Consider the following 27,751-nt stretch of genomic DNA (forward strand, 5'->3'; position numbering starts at 1 on the left):
GGGCTCTCGCGGACCCTCTCGTCCCGCGACCGCGTTCGTCCACCTCGCAGGCACACGCTCTGAGCCCAACCCTGCCCAGAACTCCCGGACACAGGCGCGGACCTCCGGGGGGGAGCGGGTGGCCGGCCCCCGGCGCCACGTGTCAGCGCGGGTCCCGCCGAGCGGGCGGAGGAAGCGCGTCCGAGGCTGCGGCGCCCCGACCTCGCTCTCACACTGCCCCGCCGAGCCCCTCCTGCTCAGCTCCCGCGCGGCGCCGCGCGGATCCCGCCGACCGGAAGCCAGGGGGCGTGCCCAGCCGGCGTCCCCGCCCCCATCGGCCAATCAGCGCGCGAGACTCATGAATAGTGAGCATGCCGGCACCGCCCTCCACCCCTCGCGGCACCGCCCGCCCGCGCAGACCCAGAGCGCGGCCGCGGACGAAGATGGCGACCGCCATGTACTTGGAGCACTACCTGGACAGTAAGCGCCTCCCGCGCGCCCCGGGCCCGCCGCCCGCGCGCGGCCCTCCCCGCCGCACACCCCTGCGTGCCAGACCAAGCGCGGGGACCGTGGGGCTCGTGGGGGCGGCGGGGCGGTTGACGGCGGCGGGGGCGACGGGGACGCGCGCGGGGCGGGGCCGCGAGGGTGGTGCGCGTGGGGGGCGCGGCGCGGGGGCCCGTCGTCACGGCCCCGCCAATTCCAGGTGCGTCACGGCGGGGCGGGGCCGGCGGGGCGGGGCGGGGTCGGTGTGACCAGGCCCCGCCCCCCGGGTAAGCCCCTGCCCCCAGCCCTGCCAGCCCCGCCCCTCCCCTCCGAGAGTGGGCTCCACCCCTCCCTGCCGGCCCCGCCTCTCCATTCCCCCGCCCCATCATTGGCTAGGGCCCCGGTCAGGCCCCGCCCCATCATGGGCTAGGCCCCGCCCCTCCTGGCTGGCCCGCGCTCCTCGTCGACTCCGCCCTCCCCACCGTAGGCCCAGGCCTCGGCCTCGCCTCTGCCCTCCCTCGCTAGGTCCCGCCCTCTCCGGCTAGGCTCCGCCCCCACCCAACTGGCCCGCGCGGTGGTCTAGTCCCAACCCCCATGGACTCTGGGTCCGGCTCTGGCTCTCCAGAGTTCTGTGCCTGCTCGTACTGTGACCTGGGAGTGGCTTCCTTAGAGCGAGCTTCAGTTTGTGTGTCTGCAAGATGGGGAGGCGGTGCTGGCGGAGGGTCTCCCAGGGTGCCTGTCTCTCTGGGTACCTACAAGGCTGGTTAAGGTTCAGGGCCCACGTCCTTGAAGCTCTCGGTGCAGGCGTCCTTCCGTCTTTGTCTACAGGGAGCACAGGTTGGACCCTCCTGATAACTCCTGAGCAGATGGTTCTTTCCGGAATTTCTACAGAGAGGAAAATGCAGCCCGCAGGCCCTGGAGTGGGGAGCCTGCGTTTGAACCCTGCGGGTCTCTCCCGCTGGGGGTGCCCTTGGGTGGGGGTTGGGTTGGGTGGCTCTGGAGCGCTGTGCTGCACTGGGTGTATTCACAGCCACTCAGGCCTGGCTGCCTGGGACCCCCGCCTGAGGCTGCCGAGACCAGGGCATGAGCCCCGCTCTGCTGGAGACAGTGGGGAATCCAGCCCTCCCCAAAGGGGTTGTCCAGTCCTGGCCATTTGTTCTGCTCTCGGTGGAGGAGAGGCTCTTCCACACCGTTGTCACCAGAGAGGCCTGCACCCACGTGTCTGCTGGGGAGCATTGTGGCTTGCCCTTCTCTGTCCCAATACCTGCCTGGTGCACTCCATAAGGAGGGTTTGAGGAACGTGAGTTTTGTTGTGGTCGGACCACCTGTATGAAGGCTCGGGAATGGAGGCACCTGCTCCCTCCTTGAGCACCTGCTGTGTGCCAGGAAAGCAAACACGATCCCCATTTTCCTGGAACTTACTATCAGATGGGGCAGATGGAGTTTTTAAAAGTTTGCAGAAAGTTAAGGGCCGTGAAGACCAGCAGGTCGTGAGAGCGCGGGGATGGCACTGTCCTGCAGAGCCCTGGGTGGGACAGAGCAGGGAGGGCCTGGGGAGCCTGGAGGCTTTGGAGGGAGTTTGTGCCACTGTCTGGGTGATCTGGGAAGCACTGGGGCTTTAAGCGGCAGCTTTGTAAGGTTAGATTAGCTCTTAAAATGATCACTGGCAGCTGGGGAGAGTGGAGGGGGGCCAGGACTGGACGCTGGAGCCCAGTCGGGGGCATGGCTTGTCACGGCAGTGCAGGCGGGTGGAGAGGTTGGCCTGGACTAGAAGGATGGCAGCGCAGACAGGAAAGCAGCATGGGGTTGACCTGTGCTGTCAGGCATAGTCTCTTCAACTGCATATTAGTTAAACTTGAGTAAAATTGAAAGTTTAGTCCCTCAGTCGTCCTAGCCCTGTTTTGGTGCTTAGTAGCCTCATGTAGCCAGTGCCCGCTCTATCAGGCAGCTCAGAGAGAGAGCATTTCCATCCTTGCATAAAGTTCTGCCAGACCGCGCTGGTCTGCACTGCCTGATGCACTGGATATCAGAGTCAAGTGGAGGGCAGATCAAGGAGGACCCCAGGGTTTGAACTTGCTCAGTGTGGCGGGGTATCTGCAGAGGGGGATGCCTTGGGGTCTGGGGTGGAGGAGTCACCCGGGCCATCTTCCCTACCTCTGCCTCTGCTCACAGCTCCTTTCTAAGTTTGCCTCTAACTTTTTTTTTTTTTTTTTATGTGAGGAAGGTCAGCCGTGAGCTAACATCTGTGCCAATCCTCCTCTTTTTGCTGAGGAAACTGGCTCTGGGCTAACGTCTGTGCCCATCTTCCTCCACTTTATATGGGACGCCGCCACAGCATGGCCTGATAAGCAGTGCATTGGTGCACTCCCGGGATCCGAACCCGGGCCGCCAGCAGCAGAGCGTGCAGACTTAACCGTTACGCCATAGGGCTGGCCCCTGCCTCTAACTTCTTGAGCTTCTGACCACTTCTGAAGTGTGTCACCCTCTTCTCAGTGTTTGGTACCTGTCCCTGAGAAAAGATACATTAGTCGTTCTCTTCTCCAAACTCTAACAGAAACAGAAGACAAAGCAGGCTTCTTATTTGTAGACTTTAGGTAAAAAGCCTGGGAGGCAGATTTTGTCCTACTACTGAGAAGTACATGTCTCCGTGTTTCAGGTATCGAGAACCTTCCCTGTGAACTTCAGAGGAACTTCCAGCTGATGCGAGAGCTGGACCAGAGGACAGAAGGTGGGTTCAGGGGAGCTGGTGCAGTGGGGCCTTAGCCTAGGCTTTAGGCATTGGGTGGTGCCTTAGAGAGAGAGTTGATACTTTAAGATCAAACTTAGTTCCTTGGATTATTACACATCTTCACGTCACATCTTTATAAGCATCATCCCCTCTTTGCAGTCAAAATGTTCATTACCTTTTCTTTCCTTTAAAAGATTTTCTATTTCCAAACTACGTGTGCATAATTTAAATAGATAGCGCTTTCTGATCTCTTGAAGTTTAACTCCCTATTTCTAAATGTATGTTTTTGCTGCTATTTCTTATTTTATTTTTCTTTAGTTTTAGACTTTATCTACATAGTTGTTATGGAAAATGAAGAGTTCCTTCTCCACTTGCACCCCACCCAGCTCCTGCATACCCATCTCTCTCCCCCGTCTCCTGGTGTAGTGGATTAGAATTTGAATCTGTGGTGGGCCAGTGATGGTGTTTCCATGGGACTGCTGTGTAGGTAGTTTACAACTGAGCCGCTCCACATGCTGTGCTTCATGACCTTTTCTGGATCACTGTGGTTTTCTTGGAGTTCTGTGTCAGCTGCACCAGGTTCTCTGCTGGTTCTGTGTTTGCTCCCATGGAGATGGCTCTCCTGGAGCCCTCTGTTCTGTGGTTCTGGTCTGGGCCGATTGTTTCTAGGACTACTGTGCAGATGTTGCCCTGGGTTCTCCTGGGCTCTGCTTCTGCTCCTCTTCGGTGCGGGACCCTGTTTCCTGCCTTGTAAACATCCTCTTTCTTAATTTGCGTGCTTGTTTCGGAGGAGCCTTTTCTCTGGTAGCGTTCTGAAAAAGAGTGCACGAGAAGGTAAACTTCTTATAATGTTGCATTTCTGAAAATGTGTTTGTTCCAGCCTCCTAGTCGATTAGTAGTTTGGCTGGGTATAGAATTCCAGACTGACCAGCATTGTTCCTCAGAATGTGAGAGGTGTTGCTGTGTTGTCTCTTAGCTCCCGTGTTGCTGTTGAGAAATCTGATGCCTTGTGGATTCCTCGCCCTTTATTTGTGTGTCATTTTTTCCTTTCCTGCTTAAAAGCTTTTGGCCTGTCCTCTTTATCCCCGAGGTTTTACAGTCCATGATGATGTGCTTGGGTGTGGGTGACTTTTCATTCATTGTGCCGGCCACATGTTTTGCAAGATTGGAATAGCTGTGGTTTTTCACTAAGGTGTACCGTCCTGACTAGAGGGTGCAGAGACTTCTTTTATTGTGAAATACAGCATTTACATTTAGAAATAAGCATAAACATTTACAGATTGCTTAACAAATATCACCTGGTAAACCTCTCCCCAGATGGAGAAATGGAGCCTCTGGTGCCTGGGGGCTCTGTGTGACCCTCCTGAGTGGACACCACCCCCCGAGAGGCTACCCCCTGAGATTGCACCTGCAGCAGTGGTTTCCTCACCTCTCTAAACCAGAGAGTGAAGAGTTGTGTCTGTTTCCGCCTTTCATATCAGTGGAGTCATACACTATGTTTTCCTTTGTGTCTTCTGTCTCACTCAGTGTCACCTGTTGTGGGATACTCCGTGTTGTCACGTGTGGCAGCAGGTGGTTCCTTTTGTTAATGGGTAGCATTCTGTTGTATGAATGGACCACAGCTTATTTATCTGTTTTATTGTAGATTGGACGTTTGGGTTGTTTCCTGTTTTCTGCACTTAGGAAGGTTTTCCCATGTGTATCCTGACGTCTAAATCTTTAGAAGATGTACCTAGTAGTAGTATGCCAGGTCATAGGTAAGGTGGGCACATACTTTATTATTCAGACAGGGACTCTTGAGAGTCAAAGAGGGCACAATGAGTACTGGCTGGCACAGCAGTCCTGTTCTGGGACTCTCTTGGGGACATTGCCCTGGTTGTAATGTCTGCACATCTGGGTGGATGCACACCTCTGTGAATGCATACCTCCATGATGCACACCTCCAAGGATGCACATGTCCACAATGCACACCTCCTTGGATGCACGCCTCTGTGATACACACCTCCGTGGATGCACACGTCCATGGATGCACACCTCCATAGATGCACATCTCTGTGATGCACACCTCCATGATACACACCTCCATGTGCATACCTCCACGATGCACACGTCCCTGGACACACACATCCATGATGCACACCTCCATGATTCACACCTGCATGGATGCACATCTCCATGATGTACACCTCCATGGATGCACATGTCCATGCACATGTCCATGACGCACACTTCCATGATGCACATGTCCATGGATGCACACCTCTGCGATGCACACCTCTGCGATGCACATGTCCATGGATGCACACTTCCACAATGCACACCTGCGCGAATCACACCTGCGTGGATATACATCTCCATGATGCACACCTCCATGGATGCAACCCTCCATCATGCACACCTTTATGATGCATACCTCCATGGCTGCACACCTCCATGATGCACACCTCCACGATGCACATGTCCGTGATGTAGACCTCCATGATGCACACGTCTATGGATGCACACCTCCATGATGCACACGTCCACGATGCACACCTCCACGGATACACACCTCTACGATGCACACGTCCACGATGCACACCTCCACGGATACACACCTCTACGATGCACACATCCACGATACACACTTCTGTGGATGCACACCTCCATGGATGCACACCTCCACGATGCACACCTCTATGATGCACATCTCCATGGATGCACACCTCCACGATGCACACCTCCACGATGCACACCTCTGTGGATGCACACGTGCACGATGCAGATGTCCATAGATGCACAACTCCATTTATGCACACGTCCACGATGCACACCTCTATGATACATAAGTCCATGATGCACACCTCCATGGATGCACACCTGCATGATGCACACCTCTGTGATGCACATGTCCATGTATGCATACCTCCATGGATGCACACCTCCACGATGCACACCTCCACGATGCACACCTCTGTGGATGCACACGTGCACGATGCAGATGTCCATAGATGCACAACTCCATTTATGCACACGTCCACGATGCACACCTCTATGATACATAAGTCCATGATGCACACCTCCATGGATGCACACCTGCATGATGCACACCTCTGTGATGCACATGTCCATGTATGCATACCTCCGTGATGCACACCTCCATGGATGCACACCTCCACGATGCACACCTCCACGATGCACACGTCCATGATGCACACCTCCATGATGCACACTTCCACGATGCACACGTCCATGATGCACACCTCCATGGATGCACACCTCCATGGATGCACACATCCATGATGCACACCTCCATGAATGCACATGTCCATGATGCACACCTCCATGAATGCACACGTCCATGATGCACACCTCCATGAATGCACACGTCCATGATGCACACTTCCACGATGCACACCTCCACGGATGCACATGTCCACGATGCACACCTCCATGATGCACACTTCCACGATGCACACCTCCATGAATCCACACGTCCATGATGCACACCTCCATGAATGCACACGTCCATGGATGCGCACCTCCATGATGCATACCTCCACGATGCACACGTCCATGATGCACACCTCCGTGAATGCATACGTCCATGATGCACACCTCCGTGAATCCACACATCCATGATGCACACCTCCATGAATGCACACGTCCATGGATGCGCACCTCCATGATGCATACCTCCACGATGCACACGTCCATGATGCACACCTCCGTGAATGCATACGTCCATGATGCACACCTCTGTGAATGCACACGTCCACGATGCACACCTCCATGATGCACACTTCCACGATGCACACCTCCGTGAATGCACACGTCCATGATGCACACCTCCGTGAATGCACATGTCCATGATGCACACCTCCATGATGCACACTTCCACGATGCATACCTCCATGAATGCACACGTCCATGATGCACACCTCCATGGATGCACACCTCCACGATGCACACCTCCATGAATGCACACGTCCACGATGCACACCTCCACGATGCACACTTCCACGATGCACACCTCCATGAATGCACACGTCCACGATGCACACCTCCATGGATGCACACCTCCACGATGCACACCTCCATGGATGCACACCTCCAAGTCTGCGGAAGGCTGTGCCTGCTCTGCTTCCACAGCAGTGCTTCAAAGTTTGTGTCAGGCACTTCTTTGCTAGAACTTGGTATGGTCAGGCTTTATTTGTTGCGAGTCTGATGAGCATGTAGTGGAATCTCATGCAAGGACTAGCTTTTCAACCACTTCTCTATCAGATAAGAAAGCAGAGATCGACATCCTGGCTGCTGAGTATATCTCCACGGTGAAGACTCTTTCTCCAGACCAGCGTGTGGAGCACCTGCAGAAGATCCAGAGCGCCTATAGCAAATGCAAGGAGTACAGCGATGACAAGGTGCAGCTGGCCATGCAGACCTATGAGATGGTGAGGAGGTGGAGGTGGGCGTGAGGAAGGCCTGGGATGGGGGTTGGGGGGGTTGTGGGGGAGGCTGGGCCTCAGGCCTCTCCCAGAGGACACTCACTTCTCCCTTTCGCTTAACGGAAAAGCTGCTCAGAAATGGTGCATCCGAGATGAAGGTCGGGCTTTGATAGGGTGGCGCTTCAAGAGAAAGTGCGAATCAGGAGTGTCCTTCACCTGGAGCCCTTTCTGCTTGTTTATGTGGTTGGGGAAACCGTTCGTTTTTGTGTATATTTTTTAATGCTTGTTTTTGTCAGCTTTATGTAAAGTGCTAGAATTTTGTCCTATGCAGTTTCCTCTCAAGTAAGCTTCACTTGGGTCTCCCGCGATGGCACAAAGCCATTGTCCTGCAGCTCCCATGAGGTCGTGCAGTGAAGCACTGCTGTCTTTGTAGGCCATCACCGGCTAACTCCCTCCCCCGCCTCCCCCAGTAAAACAAACAATAATTTATTAAAAACCTGAATTAAGTTGTATTCGAAGAATACTCTAGAAGGAGAACTTAATGCTCATATTTGGGGTTTTGATGCCCCAAAGTGCTGCGCCTTCAGGGTAAGCAGCCTGTTTTCTAAATGGTTAGGTTTGATCAGTTGTCATTAGAAGTTAGAGTTTCTCTCTGATGCATAAGGCAGTTTAAGATTGTAGTCCGTTTCCAGACACAGAAGGGTACTGCTCCTCCCTTGTGGACTGTGACGGACGGTGTTGGTCGATTGTCACGAGGCAGCTGTATAGAGGGATGTGTTGTGTTAGTTCCTTGTGAAGTCCGTGTGGTTTCTCCGTAGGAGCGCCTCCTCTGTCGGGGCAGTACGGCATTACCTCCTCCGGTTGCCTTGACTGTTCTGCCTTCTCTTTCTTACACCTGAAGCGTTAGAGTTATTTTCTGTTTTATTTTTATTTTTTCGGTTATTCTGTTTGAAAACCTATGTATTCTTCAGATTTTTAAATTAGGATTTGGTATCGAATACCCTCACCTCTTATTCTGTTGCATTTTACGACTCTTTTTCACTATTGCCTGCCTTCATGGTTTTTCCTGTGTAGGATTTATTCTGTTGAGGTGTCAAAATATGTAGGAGAAAAAAGATCCTTGTATAAACTTTGAAATAGTGGGCGCTGTTTTAGCAGAGCTTTATTGATTGAAGACTCAATTAAAGGGCAAGAAAGTGCTTCCTGGTTGACTGCTGGTGCATTTGTGATTCCTGAGGTGGTGTGCTTTCATTTTTAAATGAGACCTGTGAGCATCCTTCCTTTCAGGTGGATAAACACATTCGAAGGCTTGATGCAGACCTCGCACGCTTTGAAGCGGATCTGAAGGACAAGATGGAGGGCAGCGACTTTGAAAGCTCTGGAGGACGAGGGTTAAAAAGCAAGTCTGTTAATTTTTCTTTATTTTGTTACTGTTAACTATGGAGTTTTGAAGAATTTTGTTTGATAAGTGTATCAGGAGCATTATGGTAAATATCACATTGGGGTAAACCTTGTCCTGCTTTAGTGAATTCTGGGAAAATAACTGGGGTCTTTATTGTTTTTCAGAAGGTCGAGGTCAAAAAGAGAAAAGAGGCTCCCGGGGTCGCGGCAGGAGAACCTCAGAGGAAGACACTCCAAAGAAAAAGAAGCATAAAGGAGGGTGAGAGCCTCTTCTCTTTTTCCCCAAAGAACACCGTTAGTGTTTATTTAGGATCTAGAAGCCCCGATGACAACTAACCCTGAGGAAGTGCTTACCACGTGCCGGGTGTCCTTGTAGTTCTTTGTGCTTTACGTGGGTCAGGTCCTCGGTCCTCACAGCAGCCTGAGGTGAGCACCGTTATGGTTGGTGGTTCCCAGGGGCAGTAACCTGCCCGAGGTTTATAGCTAGTGTGTGGAGAGCTGGGTTTGCACCGCTCAGTCTGACTCCAGAACCCATTCTCTTAGCTGTTGTGTGTCCTCCCTCTCGAGGGACACGATAATGTTGATTGACACTTGAAGCTAAGGCACTCTTTAGTAGCTGAATGTATATCTGTCTATCATTTTATATTCATTTTGGTATATTCATTATTAAATTGTGACTACATTTATTACATATACATGTCATTTAACTTGAGCTTCTAGATGTTTCATTTAAAGCATTCTCCCACCTGCTCCCCCATCCTCTGAGATACTGTAGTCTTGCTTCATAGAAGTGACATTTAGACTACGGAGAAAATGGTAAACAGTGGCTTCTGTGGAGATGATTCTGACAGTTATGGGGAGAGCTCAGTGGTGTGGTGATAGTTATGGCCGGCCGGTGGTGCAGCGGTTAAGTTTGCCTGCTCCACTTGAGCGGCCCAGAGGTCGCAGGTTCGGATTCGGGTGTGGACCTGCACACAGCTCATCAAGCCATGCTGTGGTGGCATCCAATATACAAAATAGAGAAGATGGGCACGGATGTTAGCCCAGGGCCAGTCTTCCTCAGCAAAAAGAGGGAAATTGGTGGCAGATGTTAGCTCAGGGCTGGTCTTCGTCACCAAAAAAAAAACAAAAACAAAAAAAACAAAAATGAATTAGTTTTTGACAAATAAAAAGGAAAAGTTTTGGTTCTTAAACCTGATGTTTAAACTTTTATCTTTTAAAAAAACACAAATACCACCTTGGTATTGGAAAGCAATACACAGATGCAGAACTCTGTACAAAACTTGTAGTTTAATGAGTTACAGTGAGAGGCACATCTTTGTAACCATTGCCTAGTCCGTGACTGACTGCTGCCAGAAGCCCTTTCTCGTGTGCCATCAACATCATCACCTCCTCCCTCTGCCCCAAAGGAACACGGTCCAGACTCAGGTAGTGTTTATTTCTATTCTTTCTGCGTAGTTTTGTCTGCCTTGTGTGCATTGCTGGACACTATAACTTAGTCTCACTGGGTTTTTTTAACCTTTTAAATTAACTTTATTAAGGAATAGTTTACATACAATAAAATGTTCTCATTTTAAGTATACAGTTTGATGCTGTATTCAGTTTCTTTACTTACGGAACTATTCAACCTTTCTATTTCTTCTTGAGTCAGTTTTGTTAATTTATATCTTTCAGGGAATTTGTTGCTTCGTGTAAGTTGTCAGATTTATTGATGTAAAGTTGTTCATAACATTACACTATTATCCTCCTGCTGTTGTGGGATCTGTGCTGGTGACCACTCTTTCAGACCTGACATTGGTCATCTGTGTCTTCTCTGATTTTGTCTTGATCTTTCCAGAGAAGTAGCCTTTGGGTTCATTAATTTTTGTTTTTTCTCTGTTGTTGTTTTCTGTTTCACTTGTTTTCCACTCGTATCTTTATTCTTTCCTACTACTAAACTTGGGTTTACTTTGCTTTTATTTTTCTAGCTCTTTAGGGTGGAAGTAGCTTAGATCATTGATTTTCATGCCCCCCTTCTTTATTTTTTCTTTAAAGATTTTATTTATTTATCCACCCCCCCCAAAGCCCCAGTAGATAGTTGTATGTCATAGCTGCACATCCTTCTAGCTGCTGTATGTGGGACACGGCCTCAGCATGGCTGGAGAAGCGGTGCGTCAGTGCGTGCCCGGGATCCGAACCCCGGGCCGCCAGCAGCGGAGCGTGAGCACTTAACCGCTAAGCCACGGGGCCGGCCCCCCCCTTCTTTTTTAATATAAGTATTTAAAGCTATATGGGCGCTGGCCTGGTGGCTTAGTGGTTAAGTTTGTGCTCTGTGCTTTGGCGGCCCAGGGTTTGCAGGTTCAGATCCTGGGCACGGACCTACGCACCGCTCATCAAGCCAAGCTCTGGCGGCATGCCATATACAAAATAGAAGAAGATGGGCACAGATGTTAGCTTATGGCCAATCTTCCTCACACACACACACACAAAAAAAAGCTATAAATTTTCTTCTGATTATTGTTTTAGCTGCATCCCACAAATTTTGAAATCTTGTATTTTTATTTTTATTCCATTCAAAATATTTAAAATTTCCTTCGTGACTTTTCTTTGACCCCCATAGTGTAGAAGTATGTTTTTCAGCTGCACAATAATTTGGGATTTTCCAGGTAACTTTCTGATTTCAATTTCTAATTGAGTTCTACTGTGATCAGAGAACGTGCTATAATTGAAATCCTCTGAAATTGATTAAGACTTGTGTTAGGGCCTATGGTCTGTTTTGATGGATGGTCCACATGCACTTGAAAAGAATGAGTATTGTACTATGGTTAGGTGGAGTGTTCTATCAATGTCAGTTAGATTGCTGGGTTAATAATGCTGTTCAGGTCTTCTAGATCCTTATTGATACTCTGTTTACTTGTTCTGTAAATTACCCAGAGAAGAGTGTGAAATCTCCAACTCTAGTTAGAGATTTGTCTATTTCTCCTTTCTGTTCTGTCAGTTTTTGCTTCATGTATTTTGAAGCTCTGTTATTTGGTGGTTCATACACGTTTAGTTTTTTTTTTTTTAATAGTCGAATCCTTGATCATTATGAAACTTCTTTCTTTCCTTTTTTTTTTTTTTTGGTGAGTAAGACCAGCCCTGAGCTAAGATCTGATGCCAATCCTCCTCTTTTTTTTTTAATTTTTTGCTGAGGAAGATTGGCCCTGAGCTAACATCCATGTCGATCTTCCTCTACTTTATATGGGACGCTGCCACAGCATGGCTCGACAAGTAGTGCATCAGTGCGCGCTCAGGATTCGAACCGGCAAACCCTGGGCCGCCACAGTGGAGCGCGCGCACGTAACCGCTTGTGCCACCGGGCCGGCCCCGAAACTTATTTATTTCTTTATTCCTCATAATATTCTTTGTTTTGAAGTCTACTTTGTCTGATGTTATTGTAGCCACTCCAGCTGTCTTATGATGAGTTTTTGCATAGTGTAGTTTCTGCCTTTTTCATTCTTTTACTTTCTTTTTTTTTAATTTTATTTATTTATTTATTTTTTCCCCCAAAGCCCCAGTAGATAGTTGTATGTCATAGCTGCACATCCTTCTAGTTGCTGTATGTGGGACTCGGCCTCAGCATGGCCAGAGAAGCCGTGCGTTGGTGCACGCCCGGGATCTGAACCCGGGCCGCCAGCAGCAGAGCGCGTGCACTTAACCGCTAAGCCACGGGGCCGGCCCGTCATTCTTTTACTTTCAACGTGTTCGTGTTTTTGTGTGTGTGTGTTTAGAGTGAGTTTTTTTTTCTTTTTTTTTTTGAGGAAGATACAGCCCTGAGCTAATCCTCCTCTTTTTGCTGAGGAAGACCAGCTCTGAGCTAACATCTATTGCCAATCCTCCTCCTTTTTTTTTTTTTTTTTCCCCAAAGCCCCAGTAGATACTTGTATGTCATAGTTGCACATCCTTCTAGCTGCTGTATGTGGGATGCGGCCTCAGCATGGCTGGAGAAGCGGTGCGTCGGTGCGCGCCCGGGATCCGAACCCGGGCCGCCAGTAGCGGAGCGCGCGCACTTAACCCCTAAGCCACGGGGCCAGCCCTAGAGTGAGTTTCTTAATGGTAGCAAATAGTTGAGTATTGCTTTTTTATCTAGTCTGACGGTGTCTGCCTCTTTGTTGCCATCTTTAGACCATTCAGATTTAACGTAATTAGTGATATGGTTGGATTTAAATTTACTATCTTGCTATTAGTTGTCTGTTTGTCCTGTCTCTTCTTTGGATTAATCACATATATTTTTAGTATTCTATTTTGAGGACTATTCTAGTGTGTACTCCGTTTCATTAACTTAGCACAGTGAACTTCAAATAATGTAGTGCTTCATGTTTAATGTAAGAACCTATATGAATTTTCTTCCATTTCCTGCTTCCCATCCATTGTGCAGTGGTTGAAAATTTCACTTCTACATATGATATAAGCCTCACAATATATTGTTATTATTATATTAGGTCTAAACCATTGATTATCTTAAACAGATTTTAAAATATGAGAAAAAGTTTTTTTTTTCTTTTTTGTGAGGAAGATTAGCCCTAAGCTAACATCCGATGCCAATCCTCCTCTTTTTTTTTTTTTTTGTGAGGAAGATTGGCCCTGGGCTAACATCCATGCCCATCTTCCTCTACTTTATATGGGACGCCGCCACAGCATGGCCTGACAAGCAGTGCTTTGGTGCACGCCTGGGACCTGAACCTGTGAACCCCAGGCCGCCGAAGCAGAGCGCGCACACTTAACTGCTACACCACCGGGCTGGCCCCGAGAAAAAGTCGTCACTCTGTATATTTACCGTTTCTAGTGCCCTGCATTTCTTTACGTAGATGCAGATTTCCACCTGGTGTCGTTTCTCTTCTGCCTGAAGAACTTCCTTTAACATGTTTTCCAGTGCAGGTCTGCTGATGGTGATGAATTTTCTGTTTTTGTTTCTCTGAAAGTGTCTTTATTTCACCTCCATTTTTTTTTTTTTTGATATGAGAAAGACATATACTGGAAGCTTGGCAATAGTTGTCTTTCTTCATTGAACATTTAAACTTTTTTTTTGAGGAAGATGGGCCCTCAGCTAACATCTGCTGCCAATCTTCCCCTTTTATTCTTTTTTTCTCCCCAAAGCCCCAGTAGATAGTTGTATGTCATAGTTGCACATCCTTCTAGTTGCTCTATGTGGGACGCCGCCTCAGCATGGCTTGATGAGTGATGCATAAGTCCGTGCCCAGGGTCTGAACTGGCGAACCCCGGGCTGCCGAAGTGGAGTGCATGAGCCTAACTGCTATGCCACTGGCCTGGTCCCCTCACCTCCATTTTTGAAGGATATTTTCACTGGATACAGAATTTTAGGTTAACTTGTTTTTCTTTTAGCACTGAAGATGTCCCATTGTCTTCCATCTTGCATTGATTCTGATGAGAAGTTAGTGATAATTCTTATCTTTGTTCTGTATGTAAGTGGCTTTATTTTTGCTGCTTCTGTGATTTCCATGTAGCCACTTGATTTTTAACAACTTAATTATGATGTGTCTTGGTGTGATATTGTTGTGTTTATTCTGCTTGGAGCTCATTGAGTTTCTTGGAGCTGTTGGTTTATAGTTTGCATCAAATTTGGGACTCTAATTACATGTATGTTAGTTAGCTTGATATTTTCCCACAGATTACTGAGGCTCTGCTTATTTTTTTGTCAGCATTTTTCTTTCTATGCTTCAGTTTGGATAGTTTCTATGACATTATCTTCAAGTCTTGTCTTCCTTGGTATTTTATTTAATCTTAATCTCCTCTAGTGAATCTTTGATTTGAGAGATTTTCCTTTCAAGAGATTCTGTTTGTTTCTTCCATTTCTTTGATTACATTCATATTTTCATTTATATCTTCAAATGAGTATTTATAATAGGTTTTTTTTAAAGACCTTCTCTTCTGGTTCTATGTATGTTATTTCCAGGTTTCTTTTTTTTTTTTTTAAACTTTTTTATTAAAGTATGATTGACATACAAAAAGCTGTACATAATTAATGTATACAACTCAATGAGTTTGGCATGTCTTTCTATTGACTGATTTTTCTCCTGGTTATACATAACATTTTCCTGCTTCTTCACATGTCTAGTAATTTTTGACTGGATGCTAAATAGTGTGAATGTTATGTTGTTAAATATCTGGATTTTGTTGTCTTCATTTAATGGGTGTTGAATTTTTTTATTTTTATTTTATTTTTATTTTTATTTATTTATTGTTTTGTGTGAGGAAGATTAGCCCTGAGCTAACATCTGATGCCAGTCCTCCTCTTTTTTCTGAGGAAGATTGGCCCTGGGCTAACATCTGTGCCCATGCTCCTCTACTTTATATGGGACGCCACCACAGCATGGCTTGACAAGCGGTGCGTTCGTACGTGCCCGGGATCCGAACCTGTGAACCCCGGGCTGCCAATGCGCAGCATGTGCACTTAACCACTATGCCACCAGGCTGGCCCCTGAATTTTTTTATTTTTAAATTTTTGGTCAGTAGTTTAATCACCCGTGAATCAGGTTGATCCTTTGCAGGTTTGTTTTTAACCTTTGTAAAAAAACTTTTTCTTGAAGGGCTAGATTGTAAATATTTTCGGCTCGCAGGCCATATTGTCTCCATATGACCACTTAACTCTGTTGTTTTATATCGAAAGCATCCACAGAAAATATATAGATGAATGATGTGGCTGTGTTTCAATAAAACTTTATTTACAGAAACAGGCAGCCACCTGTAGGCTGCATTTTGGCAACCCCTGGGTTAGGGTAGCCTTGGCTCCAGGGTTGGTTCAGCCCTGCTGCTAAGGTGTGATCCTCTTGGGTTCTCTTCTGAATGCCTTTGGTGTTTAGCAAGGCCTCTCCATTCTGGCTGGCTGGAGCTCGAGTGTCATCCGGCCTGCAGTGAGCTTTGGGAATTGTTCAGCTCACAGCTCCCTGGTTTCTCTGCCTGGCCTTGTGGATTCTCACCCTGTGCACAAACTGCTTAGTTTTTAGCTAAAAAATCAAGGGTATTCCTTTGCAGATTTCCAGCAGCCTCGCCTTCCCTGAACTTTGATTTTTTTCTCCTTGGTTCTAGACACCCATGCTCTATTTGTTTTTCTTCTCCACAGACTGGAGTGTGGAAAATGCCACCAGGCAGAAAGCCGAGATGATTGCAGGTCTCATCGTGTTTGTTTGCCTTCTCTCAGGATGGCAGGCTTGTGCTGCCTTTTGTCCAGTGTCTGAGGACAGTTGTTGCATATATTTTGTCCAGTTTTCTAGATGTTCACAATAGGAGGGCAGGTTCAGTACCTGTTAGTATGTCATGGTCAGAAGTAGTCTTTTTCTTTTTTTTTTTTCAGGTAAGTCCTTTAAGTCTCTTTAACATATAAGTTTTTCTCTGTCCTTTTCTTTTCTTCACAATTTTCATTTTGAAGGACCCAGACCATTTGACTTGGAGAGTTTCCCAGAGTCTGGATTTTGCTGACAAGATGTAAAATCTTTTTTTTTTTTTAATTTTATTTATTTATTTTTCCCCCAAAGCTCCAGTAGATAGTTGTATGTCATAGCTGCACATCCTTCCAGTTGCTGTATGTGGGACGCAGCCTCAGCATGGCCGGAGAAGCGGTGCGTCGGTGCGCGCCTGGGATCCGAACCCGGGCCGCCAGCAGCGGAGTGCGCGCACTTAACCGCCAAGCCACGGGGCCGGCCCAAGATGTAAAATCTTGACAGCACATCTTCACGGAGCATTTAGACAGTGCTTCTCCTCGTTCACTCGGTGGGACTTCAGCCTGACCTTTGACTGGGAATGCGTAGTCTTGTGTGTGTTTTTGTTTAAGCCAGAGTTCTGTAATCTGGCAGGACATTTACCACTGGACCATGAGACCTGCTTCAGAGGTGATCGAAAGCATCTGCCTTATGGTGGATATGTTTGTTACTGACTCTCATGTGAACAGTTAGGCTGTGTTAGTTACAGATGAATGAGATCATAAACGTTAATTTCATATCTTACTATTTTCATTTGATCCTTTTATTATTTTTTTTTAAAGATTTTAGTTCCGGGGCCAGCCCGGTGGCACAAGCGGTTAAGTGCACGCGCTCTGCTGCAGTGGCCTGGGGTTCGCAGGCTCAGATCCTGGGCGCGCACCGACGCGCCGCTTGTCAGGCCATGCTGTGGCGGGCGTCCCATATAAAGTGCAAGAAGATGGGCATGGATGTTAGCCCAGGGCCAGTCTTCCTCAGCAAAAAAAAAAAAGAGGAGGATTGGCAGATGTTAACTGAGGGCTGATCTTCCTTAAAAAAAATTTTAGTTCCTATTTGAAAAGTCTTCATATTTGCATCCACATTCATCTTGTTCATATTTTCTTTTTTTTTTTTTGAGGAAGGTGGGCCTTGAGCTAACATCCATGCCAATCCTCCTCTTTTTGCTGAGGAAGGCTGGCCCTGGGCTAACATCTGTGCCCATCTTCCTCCACTTTATATGGGATGCCGCCACAGCATGGCCTGACAAGTGGTGCATTGGTGCGCACCCGGGATCTGAACCCGGGCTGCCAGCAGTGGATCACGCACACTTAACCGCTACGCCACGGGGCCGGCCCCGTATTTTCTTTATAGTAACTATTTAAAGCCCTTGCCTGCTGATTGTTTTCTTTCTTTTTTCTTTTTTTTTGTGAGGAAGATTGGCCCTGAGCTAACATCTATTGCTAATCCTCCTCTTTTTGCTTGAGGAAGGTTGTCGCTGAGCTGACATCTGTGCCCATCTGCCTCTGTTTTGTATGTGGGACACTACCACAGGACGGCTTGACGAGCGGTGTGTAGGTCTGTGCCCAGAATCCGAGCCTGCAACCCCTGGGCTGCTGAAGCAGAGTGTGTGAACTTAACCACTACGTTGCTGGGCTGAGTCTGTTTTGTCTATTGTCTGTTTAGTCCCTGGAGAGTCTATTTTGCCTTCCCTAGAGACTGCCTGTAGGGGCCAGTCAGCGCTTGGGCGCTGTTTAGCTTTCCTCTTTTGCCTCCCGCCCACGCTGCTTCCACAGTTGGTGGCGTCCTGGAGGAGGGTGCTGGCTGTGTGGGAGGCAGGCCCCTTCCCCAAGGACAGGGCAGGGATCTTCGCTCTGCCTTTCTGTCACTCTGCAGCCTCTGCGTAGCCCTTGGGTTCAGTAAGTGGACGGTGGGGTCCTGAAGTATCAGTGGCTGTGTGTCTTTGAAATGTGGTTTTAGCAATTTGTTGGGTTTGGTGTTTTAACTTGTGGTAGCAGCGTCCATGTCTTCCTGCTCCTTCCTGCTCAGACCCCCAAGGCACAGCTCGCCTTTTCTGGGGAAGAGCAGGTATTCTCATCCGTCTCCTCCTCACCCACGGTCCCCTCAGAGGGAACAAAACTCCAGCTCCCTGGTGCGGTTGGGGCCTCCGTGAAGGGGCATGCGCCTGGCTGTGCCTCAGGGACCGCAGTCATGACCTACGTCTTGCAGCCATCTTTCTGTGCGCACTTGAGATGGCTGGGGCGTGTAGCTTTTCCCCCGACAGAGCCGTGACGCTGTGTGCACTGCTGACCGCTGCCTAATAGTGGCGAGGAGCCGAGTGGCTTGGCTGCCACTCCCCGGCCTTCCTGCTGGGCTGGCTGCAGCAACTGCAGATGAGGAAGGGACGTCGTGGGTGGTGATGTTTGTGGAGCTCCTCGGCGAGTCGGGCTGGACCTGGCTCTTCTCTGTGAATCCGTTTCTGTTCCATGGCCACCCTGAGCGGCGGTGCTGTCACTGTCCCGTTTTACAGGCATCAGGACAGGCCAGAGAGACCGGCTGAAGTGAGGGGTGTGAGGCCTGCCCTGGAATCTGGCTCTGACATCCAACCTTGGGTGTGGTGCAGGCCGTCTCCGGGGGATGTAAGAGCAGTGCTGGGGTCAGAGTGAGTGTCTTGAGAGAAGGCCGATGGACTCAAACCCTGGCCTGCCCAGGGGCGCATGTAGGGTGGTACGGCTCCGAGGACGCGGCCCTGAGACCTTTGCAGGGAGCCCCCTCACTGTGGTCTGGAGCTCTCACACGCCTCCTTTGTCCCGTCGGCACCATGGCCTCACAGCCCACTTTTGAGTGCTGCTGCAGTTTTCAGAATGCCTTGGTCTGTTGCAGGTTCTGTCTTCCCTGTTGGGGGACCCCAGGCTGGACAGGGAGGGCCTTCCTAGAGTGGCGTGTTCGCAGACCTCACAGACGTCATCCCTTCCCGTCTGTGGAGTCCTGCTGGCCGCGGCTGCCCGGGTGCACTGTCACTGCCCCAGGGACTTGCCTGGCCAGTACTTTCTGGCAAGGCAGGACCTGTGTCTGGATGCACGGGCAGTTCCCCCTGTAGCCCCCTGAGTCCCAAAGCTTGGATGAGCAGCTGCCCCTGCTGGGGGGCTCCCTGAAGTGCTTGAGAAGCACATTTTGGGGTTCAGGCATGGGAGGGGGCTCCCTGGCACTGCCTGGCGAGGGATACTTACCATGTCCAGGGGAATTAGCTTGGCGGATGCTTGTGCCTGGTAGGGCCAGAGCAAGGTGGCGAGTACCACCAATAGTGAGGTCGCCCTGGCCTGTCCAAGGGACAGGCTTGGCAATGGGAAAGGCCCTGATGGGCTTGGCTTTCCCATGACTTCCTGGCTGCTTCATTCTGGGAGTAGGAGCAGCGCCCACTGAGCCCCTCAGGTGAGACTGGAGAGGGGCGTCATGCAGGAGTGATCCTCGGGCCTCCCTGCTGGCTGGGTGGTATCCTTGCCGAGTGGTCCCCTCAACCCCTCCAGCCTCTCCTGCTGCCACCTGGATCGGACCTGTGCCCTTAAATGGGGGGTGACAGGTGCAGGTCAAGTGGTAGCTCAAGGTGTGAAAGGTTGGTCAAGCGTCGCAGGCAGAACGCACAGAGCAGCTGGAATGACGACAGTGCAGAAGAGCAGAGAGCACCGCAAGAGAGAGTGTTGTGGGTTCGTCTGTGGGTGATTCCTAAGAGGCTTTGCATGGGTCATCCAGGGCGACCACCTGGGCGGGACCCCCACTGACGGCAGGACAGACAGGAAGGCGGGTGAGAAATCTGAGTTTCCATGGAAAGCCAAGGAAACAGTGTCCCAGCCTCAAGGACTACTTGTGACTCGCTTGAAGCAGTGTTGAAAGCACATGGACCAGATACACCTGTGTGACGCTCACGGATTTCAGATACAAAGAGAAAATCCTGTCTGTTCCGAGAGACAGAATGTGGGTTACCTACAAAGAGAAAGACTCAGACTGGCTCTGGAGCCCTCATGGGCAGCATTCATGTCGGGAGGCAGTGCTCACACTGGGGCCAGCGCCCGGGTCGGGGGGCAGTGCCCGGGTCGGGGGGCAGCACTTACAGGTTGGGGGGACAGTGCAGTGGCTCGGGTGTGCTGTGGAGCCTTGATGTGTGACCGCAAAGGCACAGAATGTTTCTAGACAAACCTTCAGGAAAAAGGTCAGCGGAGATTCTCCCTGGGAATTAGACTCCTCGTCTCGCCCCGTCCGTGTGTCTGACTTTCCAGGCTGCCACTACTCCTGAGCGTCCCTTTTGCCACGTTCTTCGTGTTCCTTGCTGTGTTTATGTCGCAAAAGTGTGTGTGATACACGTGTGTATTCTTGATTTGGGGGTAGAGCAGGGAATGTTTTCTTTCTGTACTAATGGGAATATACTGTCTGTGCTAGCCTGCAGATTGCAAATTTATTTGAAAAATAATGAAACTTGTAAAAGAGTAAATTCCCCCTACTACCTTCCCTGTAACACAGGTGAAGGTTCATTCTCACCCTCCCACCCACTCAGCTGAGGGCTGTGGGGAGCTGATTTGGAGGGAGGTGTGGGCAGGGCGGGATTCTGGCCAGGCTGCTGGTTGGAGGCCCAGGGGGAGCTGCAGAGGTGGGGGTGACAGGCCTGCCTCACTGGGGTGGGTTGGGGAGGGTGGCATGTGGTCAGAGGTGGCCTGGCTAACCGGTGGGCAGCTGAGTGGGTGTGGTGGGCTCCTGAGATTTAGAGCTTGAGGAAGGGTGAGGGGAGCTGGTGGGTGCCATGGGTTTTGGGGTGAAACTGCTGTGTGAAGATGTGATGGGGACGTGCTGGCCATTCTTGTGGGAGGAGGTGCAGTTACTGGGAGAGCTGGTGAAGGCAGGGCCCATCAGACACCTGGACCCGTGTGGGATGGGGTCCAGCCAGGGTTCTCAGATGTCGCCAACTGTCCGCTGGTGGGTAGTGATGTGTGCTGGATGGGAGAGGGCCCCCAAGAGGCCAAGGAGGGTCGACCTGGGGCAGTCGGGGGGAGCCCAGGCAGCAGGTCCTGTCCAGATGGAGGGACTGAGACGGGCATGGATGCATGTCCCCAGAGTGGGACTGGACTCTCATGCTGTGGGGTGAGCACTTTTCCCTTCACACACTCTTGGGCGCCTTCACACCACGGTGTCCTTGTCTGGCCCCATGGGGGGCGATATATCCCCACCCACTTGCTGCTCACCGCTGTTGTTTCCTCGCAGGTCTGAGTTTACTGACACCATCCTGTCCGTGCATCCCTCTGACGTGCTGGACATGCCTGTGGACCCGAATGAGCCCACCTACTGCCTGTGCCACCAGGTGTCCTATGGGGAGATGATAGGCTGTGACAATCCGGATGTGAGTGTCGGGGCTACCAAGATGGGGTGGCCGCAGGATGTGGGATGGGGAACCCAGACGCTGTGGCATCCTCCTGTGGGACACGCACCCTCGGGCTGGGGTGTGGAGGCTGTTTTCTTCCTCTGGCACACCAGGCATGCAGAGTGCTGACTGCCGCCTCTTCCCTTCTCCTTGCAGTGTCCAATCGAGTGGTTTCACTTTGCCTGTGTGGACCTGACCACAAAACCCAAAGGAAAATGGTCAGTACGTGTCCCCTCGGCCCACGGGCATCGCGTGTGCTAGCTTCCCTCCAGAACTGGGCCATGTGGCTCGCCTGGTGGGACCTTTCCCACTGCGACCTGGGGTGGACACTCTGGGTGTGCCTGTGGGGACCTGGCCCCCTGTCAAGGCACTGGTCTTGGTCCTGGGGCCCAGCTGGCAGAGGGACACCTGCTGCCCCTCACCTGGGGTCGAGTCTTTTATTATGTTTGCATAATACATACCTTTCTGTCATTCTCGTAAAGAACGGCCATTCTGACTCTTTTGAGTGAGGTAGAGATAATCCTACATAAAAATGAGAAATGAGGGGTTCTTTCCCTTGGGGAAACATTGAGCAAAGATGAAGAGCATTAAAGAAATTGCGACCTGGCTGCAGGCCAGAGCTTGCTCTTTGCTGGAGGGTTTCCATCTACTTGATATGATGTGTAGCAGGACTTCCACTTTCTGTTCTGGATCCTTGCATTCATTCGGCAGAAGCAGCTTTAGTATTATTCCTAAGGTTTCATTTAACTAAAAACCCGGTTTTGTTTACCTGCAGTAAAAACGGACGTCTCAGGGCTGGCATCATGTTCTCAGATGAGATCTTGGATATTGCCCTCCTCGTTGGTGTGTGTGTAGCAGCCAGTTTCCTCTAGTGACGTTACTTGTGTGTGGACAGAGGGACATTAGAAACCCCAGAGGACAGTCTGCGTTATCCTGGGTCTTCAGTGGATGACAGCGAAGGCGGGGTACTCGCATGTCTCGGAACCGTGTGTGGTCCTGGCGGGTGGCCCCCTCGGCACTATGATGCACCCGCGAGTCTGAGAAGTGACGCAGTGGGCCCCAGCAGCACCCTGTGGTGTGGGTGACGGGGACATGACGACGGAGCTGGCAGAACTGGGTGGCCCGCTGGGCTGAGGAGGCTGATGCCCAGGGCAAGCTTGGTTTGTGATGGGATGGGACCCGTGCGCTGACAGAGGGGGCATGTGGGCCGGCTCCGGAGCGTGAGGAAGGGAGATTTGATTGGAGTTTGACTTTGGGCGTGGTGGGTTTGAGTTGTTTGCGGGACTTCCAGGTGGAAGAGTCTAGTGACAGGACGCACAGAGCCGGGAAGGTCCACCCGTGCCATCTAACTTCTGGCTTCTCTGTGGTCGTTTTAGAGACACAAAGTGCACAGGCTCCCCCCCGACCCCCCTTTCAGGAAGATTTAAGCTCTTTGACTGACGTGTTTGTGCCCTGTGAGCCTCCACGTGAGCATGTTTGCTGGGGGAGCGTTGCCTTCTCCGGGGCTTGGGCGGGGGCAGGGATGTGCTCAGTGCTCGCTCATTGGCACAGACTGGACGCTGGCGGACGGTGGCCTGGGGCCTGGGGAGCTCAGTCACACGAATCAGCTGCTTCCTGCCTGGGGAGCTCAGGAGGGCTAAGGTGGAAAGCAGCGTGGAATGTCCCCTTGTGTCATTAGCAACTGCCGTGGTCCAGGAGTCACCAAGAACAGTCCCCTGTGTCTGAGGCTCTAGAACTTGCCCAGGGTCATCAGGGAGCACTTGTTAACCATGCAGATTCCAGGGCCCACTTGACTGTGCAGGACAGGGCCTGGGACCCTGTGCCCACCTGGTTAAGCTGCCAGGCCGTCCTCTGCCCATACTTGGCCATCAGCACCTGCAGTCCACCAGCGTGACCTGAGTGTCGTCTCCATTTTGATCTCTGGTGACCTTGTTATCGCTCAGGGAAGACTGATAAGCTGATCAAGAGGAATGCTCGTGTGTAAACAATTTTGCTCGTTGATTTGTATCTGTCAGCTTCAAAACAGACGTGCCAGATAGAGTGACCTGCATAGGAGGTCCCTCCCCACGGGAGCTGTGCGCTCTCTGTACTTGTGGGTCTCTCTTCTGGCACTGTCTCACCGTTGTCCAGCTGTCCTGGGAGACCAGCGGAGGCGGGGTCTGGGCCTCCCGCGCACAATTGGCTGATCAGTTTGTCTTTCTCGTCACAGGTTCTGTCCACGGTGTGTCCAGGAAAGAAAGAAGAAGAAGTGAGGAGGAGGCCAACACCAACCAGAAGAGCAAGTTAATATATTCCTTCATTCGTGTTGCAACATTTTATCTTCATTTTAGAACTACCTTGTTTCTAATGATCTTTAATAACTCAATGGCCCATTGTAATTCTGGATATCTCCTAAGACAGACAAGAATCCACCTGAGCCCTGCTTGCACAGAGGAGCAATCTTACGGGGCTCACCCCAGTGACTTCCTTCTCGTGACTGTTTGTACAGCACCCCTGCACTGAGCGTGGCCAGCACCCCGAGTAGCCCGAGGGGCTTCCGTGGGCGCGTGCGTGCGGAGTGTGGGGGTGCTGGGGACGTTCCCACCAGGTGCACTGCCATCACTTTGCAGCTAGAGGTGCGAGCCTTGCGTAGTCGTCCCTAGTCTCCTGGGGCCGCACCCTGAGAGCCCCAGCAGCACTGTAAGCACAGCTGTCCCACACCGAGGTGCGTGCACGTAGAGGCTGAGGCGGCGTCCTCCACACCTCGGCTCTGCCTGGAAGCCATTGACCTGTCTGGGGAGGGCTGGGCCCTTCCGGAGCAGGAGGTCTCTGCCTCGCCGTGTGTTGCCTTTCCGTCTGGACTCGCGGTTCTCTCCGAAAGGGTTTCACCTTCTGGAGGAAATGGCTGTTCGTTAGCAAACAGGCTGCACCAATGAGAGACGTTGGGACAGACGGGCTGATGTTCTGTTTCTCTGGGAATTCCTGACATTTTTACTGTGAAGATGAAATTATTGTAATAGCATGAAGAACAGTGGGTGTGTGTGTATATGAAGTGAGTCTCGTCTGCCAAGAGCTGCATTTAAACCTGTTCATGTTACACATAGATCAGCAGCTCATGTTTGAGGGACTATGATTATGTGATATGATTTGTGAGTTTCTTGTCCACCGTAGCAGTTCTGGAATGAAGCTAGGAAACTAGAGTGTATTTTCTGTTTAATCAGCGTCCACCAAACCGATTTTGAACCGTCTTTTTGGTAGTAGTTGGGGGAAATAGCATACATTTGGTGTGTTGAGATCCATGTGTGATGGTGCATTAAGTGTGACTTCTGACAGCATCCTTGGACCCTCTGAAACCCTCCAGCACGCGTCTAGAGAAGTCAGAGGATCCCTGAAGGAAGAAGGGAGACCTGTTTCTGTCCTCGTGCCAGAAAAAGAAATCCACGAGATAGAATCAAGATGTGAGACTCCCGATTTAGGAAGAAACCCATTTCCTTTATGAGGAGAGTCATCTGGACAGATACCTCTGCCTCCTTCTGATGGCCTTGCTTACTGGATATTAACAGTCCTCCTGTCTTCTAATATGTCACCAAAGAGAGGAAATGAGGCCGAAAGGATCTCATGAAGCTGTGTTTCGGACGGGCCGCTGCCCACACGTAAGTTAATATTTGGCGAATGAGAGCAGAACGTCCGAGGGCAGTCGGGGTCCGGCTGGCATCTACGCCTGTGGTTCTCAGCAGGTCTCAGCCTGCACTGGCCGTGTCCGGACTGCTGTCCTTTCTAGAGTGAGCTGAGGGGCAGGACTTGCTCCCAAATGACTGCGGGTGGGGACAGTTTGGCATGCTTGCCCCTTCCAGTCTCGGGCTGGTGGGTCAGGGTAGGGGTCAGTAGCTGCCTCTGCCGTCCCTGTGGGTCCCCAGGCCTGACAAGCCTTTTCAGAACCGATCCTTCCTGCTGCTCAAAAAGAAGTGTCCGGGGCGGCATCTGCCTGAGCGCCGACGAACACACCCATTGGTCTCAGCTGCAGCTGGAACACGAGGCACGTTTGTATTTAGTAACTTAGCTTTTTGTTGACAGAGGTGTTTAAAGATTGTGGGGAACAAATTGTGGAAACATTTTTTTCTTTGCTCTTTCACCAGTTTTTGTGGGGGGGATAGGTAAGTACAGTAGGTTAGCCATGAATCTGTGGAAGCTAATTAATATTTGCACTTCATCTCTGAACTCTTCACACCTACTGTCATCCGGGAAGACACTGGTGTTGCAGGTGGAGGTTGATGGCGGGTTAAGTTTCGATTGTCTCTGGTTTCCTGAGGCCTCAGTCACTTCCCAGGAAAGATGACTGACTCTCCGTCTTAAGCTTTTGTTTAAGTTCGATGATGTTGCCCTGCTTGTCACTGTCACAACCCACGTGTTGACCGTTGTTTACATTTCTGTGCTGATCTGTTCCTAGTGTTTACTTTTGCAGCTACAATAATGTCCCCCAAATAATATGCTTATAGGTGTGGAGAAAGCAGAAAACGTGGGCAGGACAGGAAGGTTCCCTGGAGCATTGTTTGGATCATGACTGAATGCCTTTCTTGACACTCATACTGTCTGTGTGTCGGAGAGACACTCAAGAGTGGCTGGTTGGGAAAGAATGTCCTGCCACCTGGCCTGGCTCCAGCCCTGCAGGGGTGGCGGGAGCCCACGCTGCTTGCACCATCCAGGGATTGCTCCACGAAACCTGGCCGCCATTGTCTCGGGGGTGATTCAGGCCAGACTGCCCGTCCTTGCCTGCCAGGCGCCAGATCTGATCCTGGAGGCGGCTGTGGAGCCAACCCTATCCCTCGGGTTGAGGGGGTCTGGGCTGGGCCCAGCGGGTCACTCTCGCAGCTGTATCTGAGCCAAGGGCGAGGGCCCTCCATGGCTGTGGGGTCTGCTCGTAAGGGAAGAAGTACCTTGTTCAGAGGAGAAGCAGAATCACTTTGCTTGTTCACAGTCAGCAATTTGAGAAACCTCCTCTCGTCTCCCTGTGGGGGAACAAATGCTGCGCTAATCGAAACTTTATTAAGCGGAGCCCCCTGCATCTGGGGCTGCCCTGGTGGAGTTGTCGGCTGGGACGCAGTTGCTGAGCCGAGGCTCATGTGACTGTCCCCATTGTGCAGGCTGGGGCCCCCAGGCAGGTGGGACATGAAGGTGGTACTGGCCAGGGCCGTGGGAGCCGGGCGGCTTCCAACCTGCCCAGGGCAGCAGACGCCCGAGTTGCAGCCTGTGCACTGGGAGTGGCAGGGTTTGCTGGGATACATGGGGACGACGGCCAGCTCTGTGTCAGGCCCGTCCCCACAGCCACACCACACTCGGCCTCCTGACTGTCCCTGCAGCCCTTGGCAGGGACTGCCTTGAGCAATAACACTGTCCAAAGAGCAGCTTCCCCGTATGGCCACAGCCAGGGTCTGCCCCATCCGGGATTCGGACACTTATGGGCATTGAAGATTTAAGGTTTTCCTCAATTTTTAGTGAACAGTGATTGCTCTTCATTACCTGTGCTGAGAGGAATTTTAAAAGGAAGTCTAAGAAAAACGTTCTCATTCAGGAGAGAGCTCCATGAGGTTTCTTTCTTCCTACATACGTATTCTGTGGTGTTCACCTTTACCACATTTCATCCAAAAAGATGATGCAGCTTTAACATGAATGTTACATTTTATTTTCAAGGAATTATTATCTATGTTCCCTTTGTAAAGGAAAGATAATATTGTAAATCTTTTTATTAAATAATGTAAAGATGTATATCTGTATTTTTGGATCATGTTATAGATTATGGATATATTGTTTAATAAATAAAGTATTTTTTGGAGTAAACGTTTGAGAATGCATCATTCGGGAAATGATAAAACTTTACTGTTGTGTCCGGAGAGGAAAAGTTTCTCCTGCGTTGAAGTTTGAAGGGGGCATGCCGTGAACCGGAGAGAGTTGTTTCACCGGCCACGAGCCTGGGTAGGATCCTGGGCCTCGCCTTGCTCACTGGCCAGCTCTGGGCCTCAGCTGTGTGGTAGCATCAGAAGTTGGTCCCCAAGCTCACAAGGAGGACGTGTGTAGATGCGAGCACTGTGGGTTGCTTCAGAGAGGCATGAAGTGTTTTCTCTGGAACAGAAGGTTTGCCCTCCAA

General features: G+C 50.6%; 1 protein-coding gene across 1 annotated transcript; it reads left to right on the plus strand.

Moving 5' to 3' along the window:
* Nucleotides 1-412: 412 nt before the first annotated feature.
* Nucleotides 413-27,436, plus strand: ING5 (inhibitor of growth family member 5). The gene is made up of 8 exons (XM_058533390.1): nt 413-459; nt 3,119-3,190; nt 7,454-7,620; nt 8,902-9,013; nt 9,181-9,274; nt 21,474-21,609; nt 21,787-21,848; nt 23,840-27,436. Exons 1-8 carry the CDS (start codon nt 423-425, stop codon nt 23,880-23,882), a joined length of 723 nt encoding a protein of 240 aa, XP_058389373.1. The 5' UTR covers nt 413-422; the 3' UTR covers nt 23,883-27,436.
* Nucleotides 27,437-27,751: the final 315 nt, after the last annotated feature.

This window comes from Diceros bicornis, chromosome 37 (genome assembly GCF_020826845.1).
Source record: "Diceros bicornis minor isolate mBicDic1 chromosome 37, mDicBic1.mat.cur, whole genome shotgun sequence".
NCBI classification, from domain to species: domain Eukaryota; kingdom Metazoa; phylum Chordata; class Mammalia; order Perissodactyla; family Rhinocerotidae; genus Diceros; species Diceros bicornis.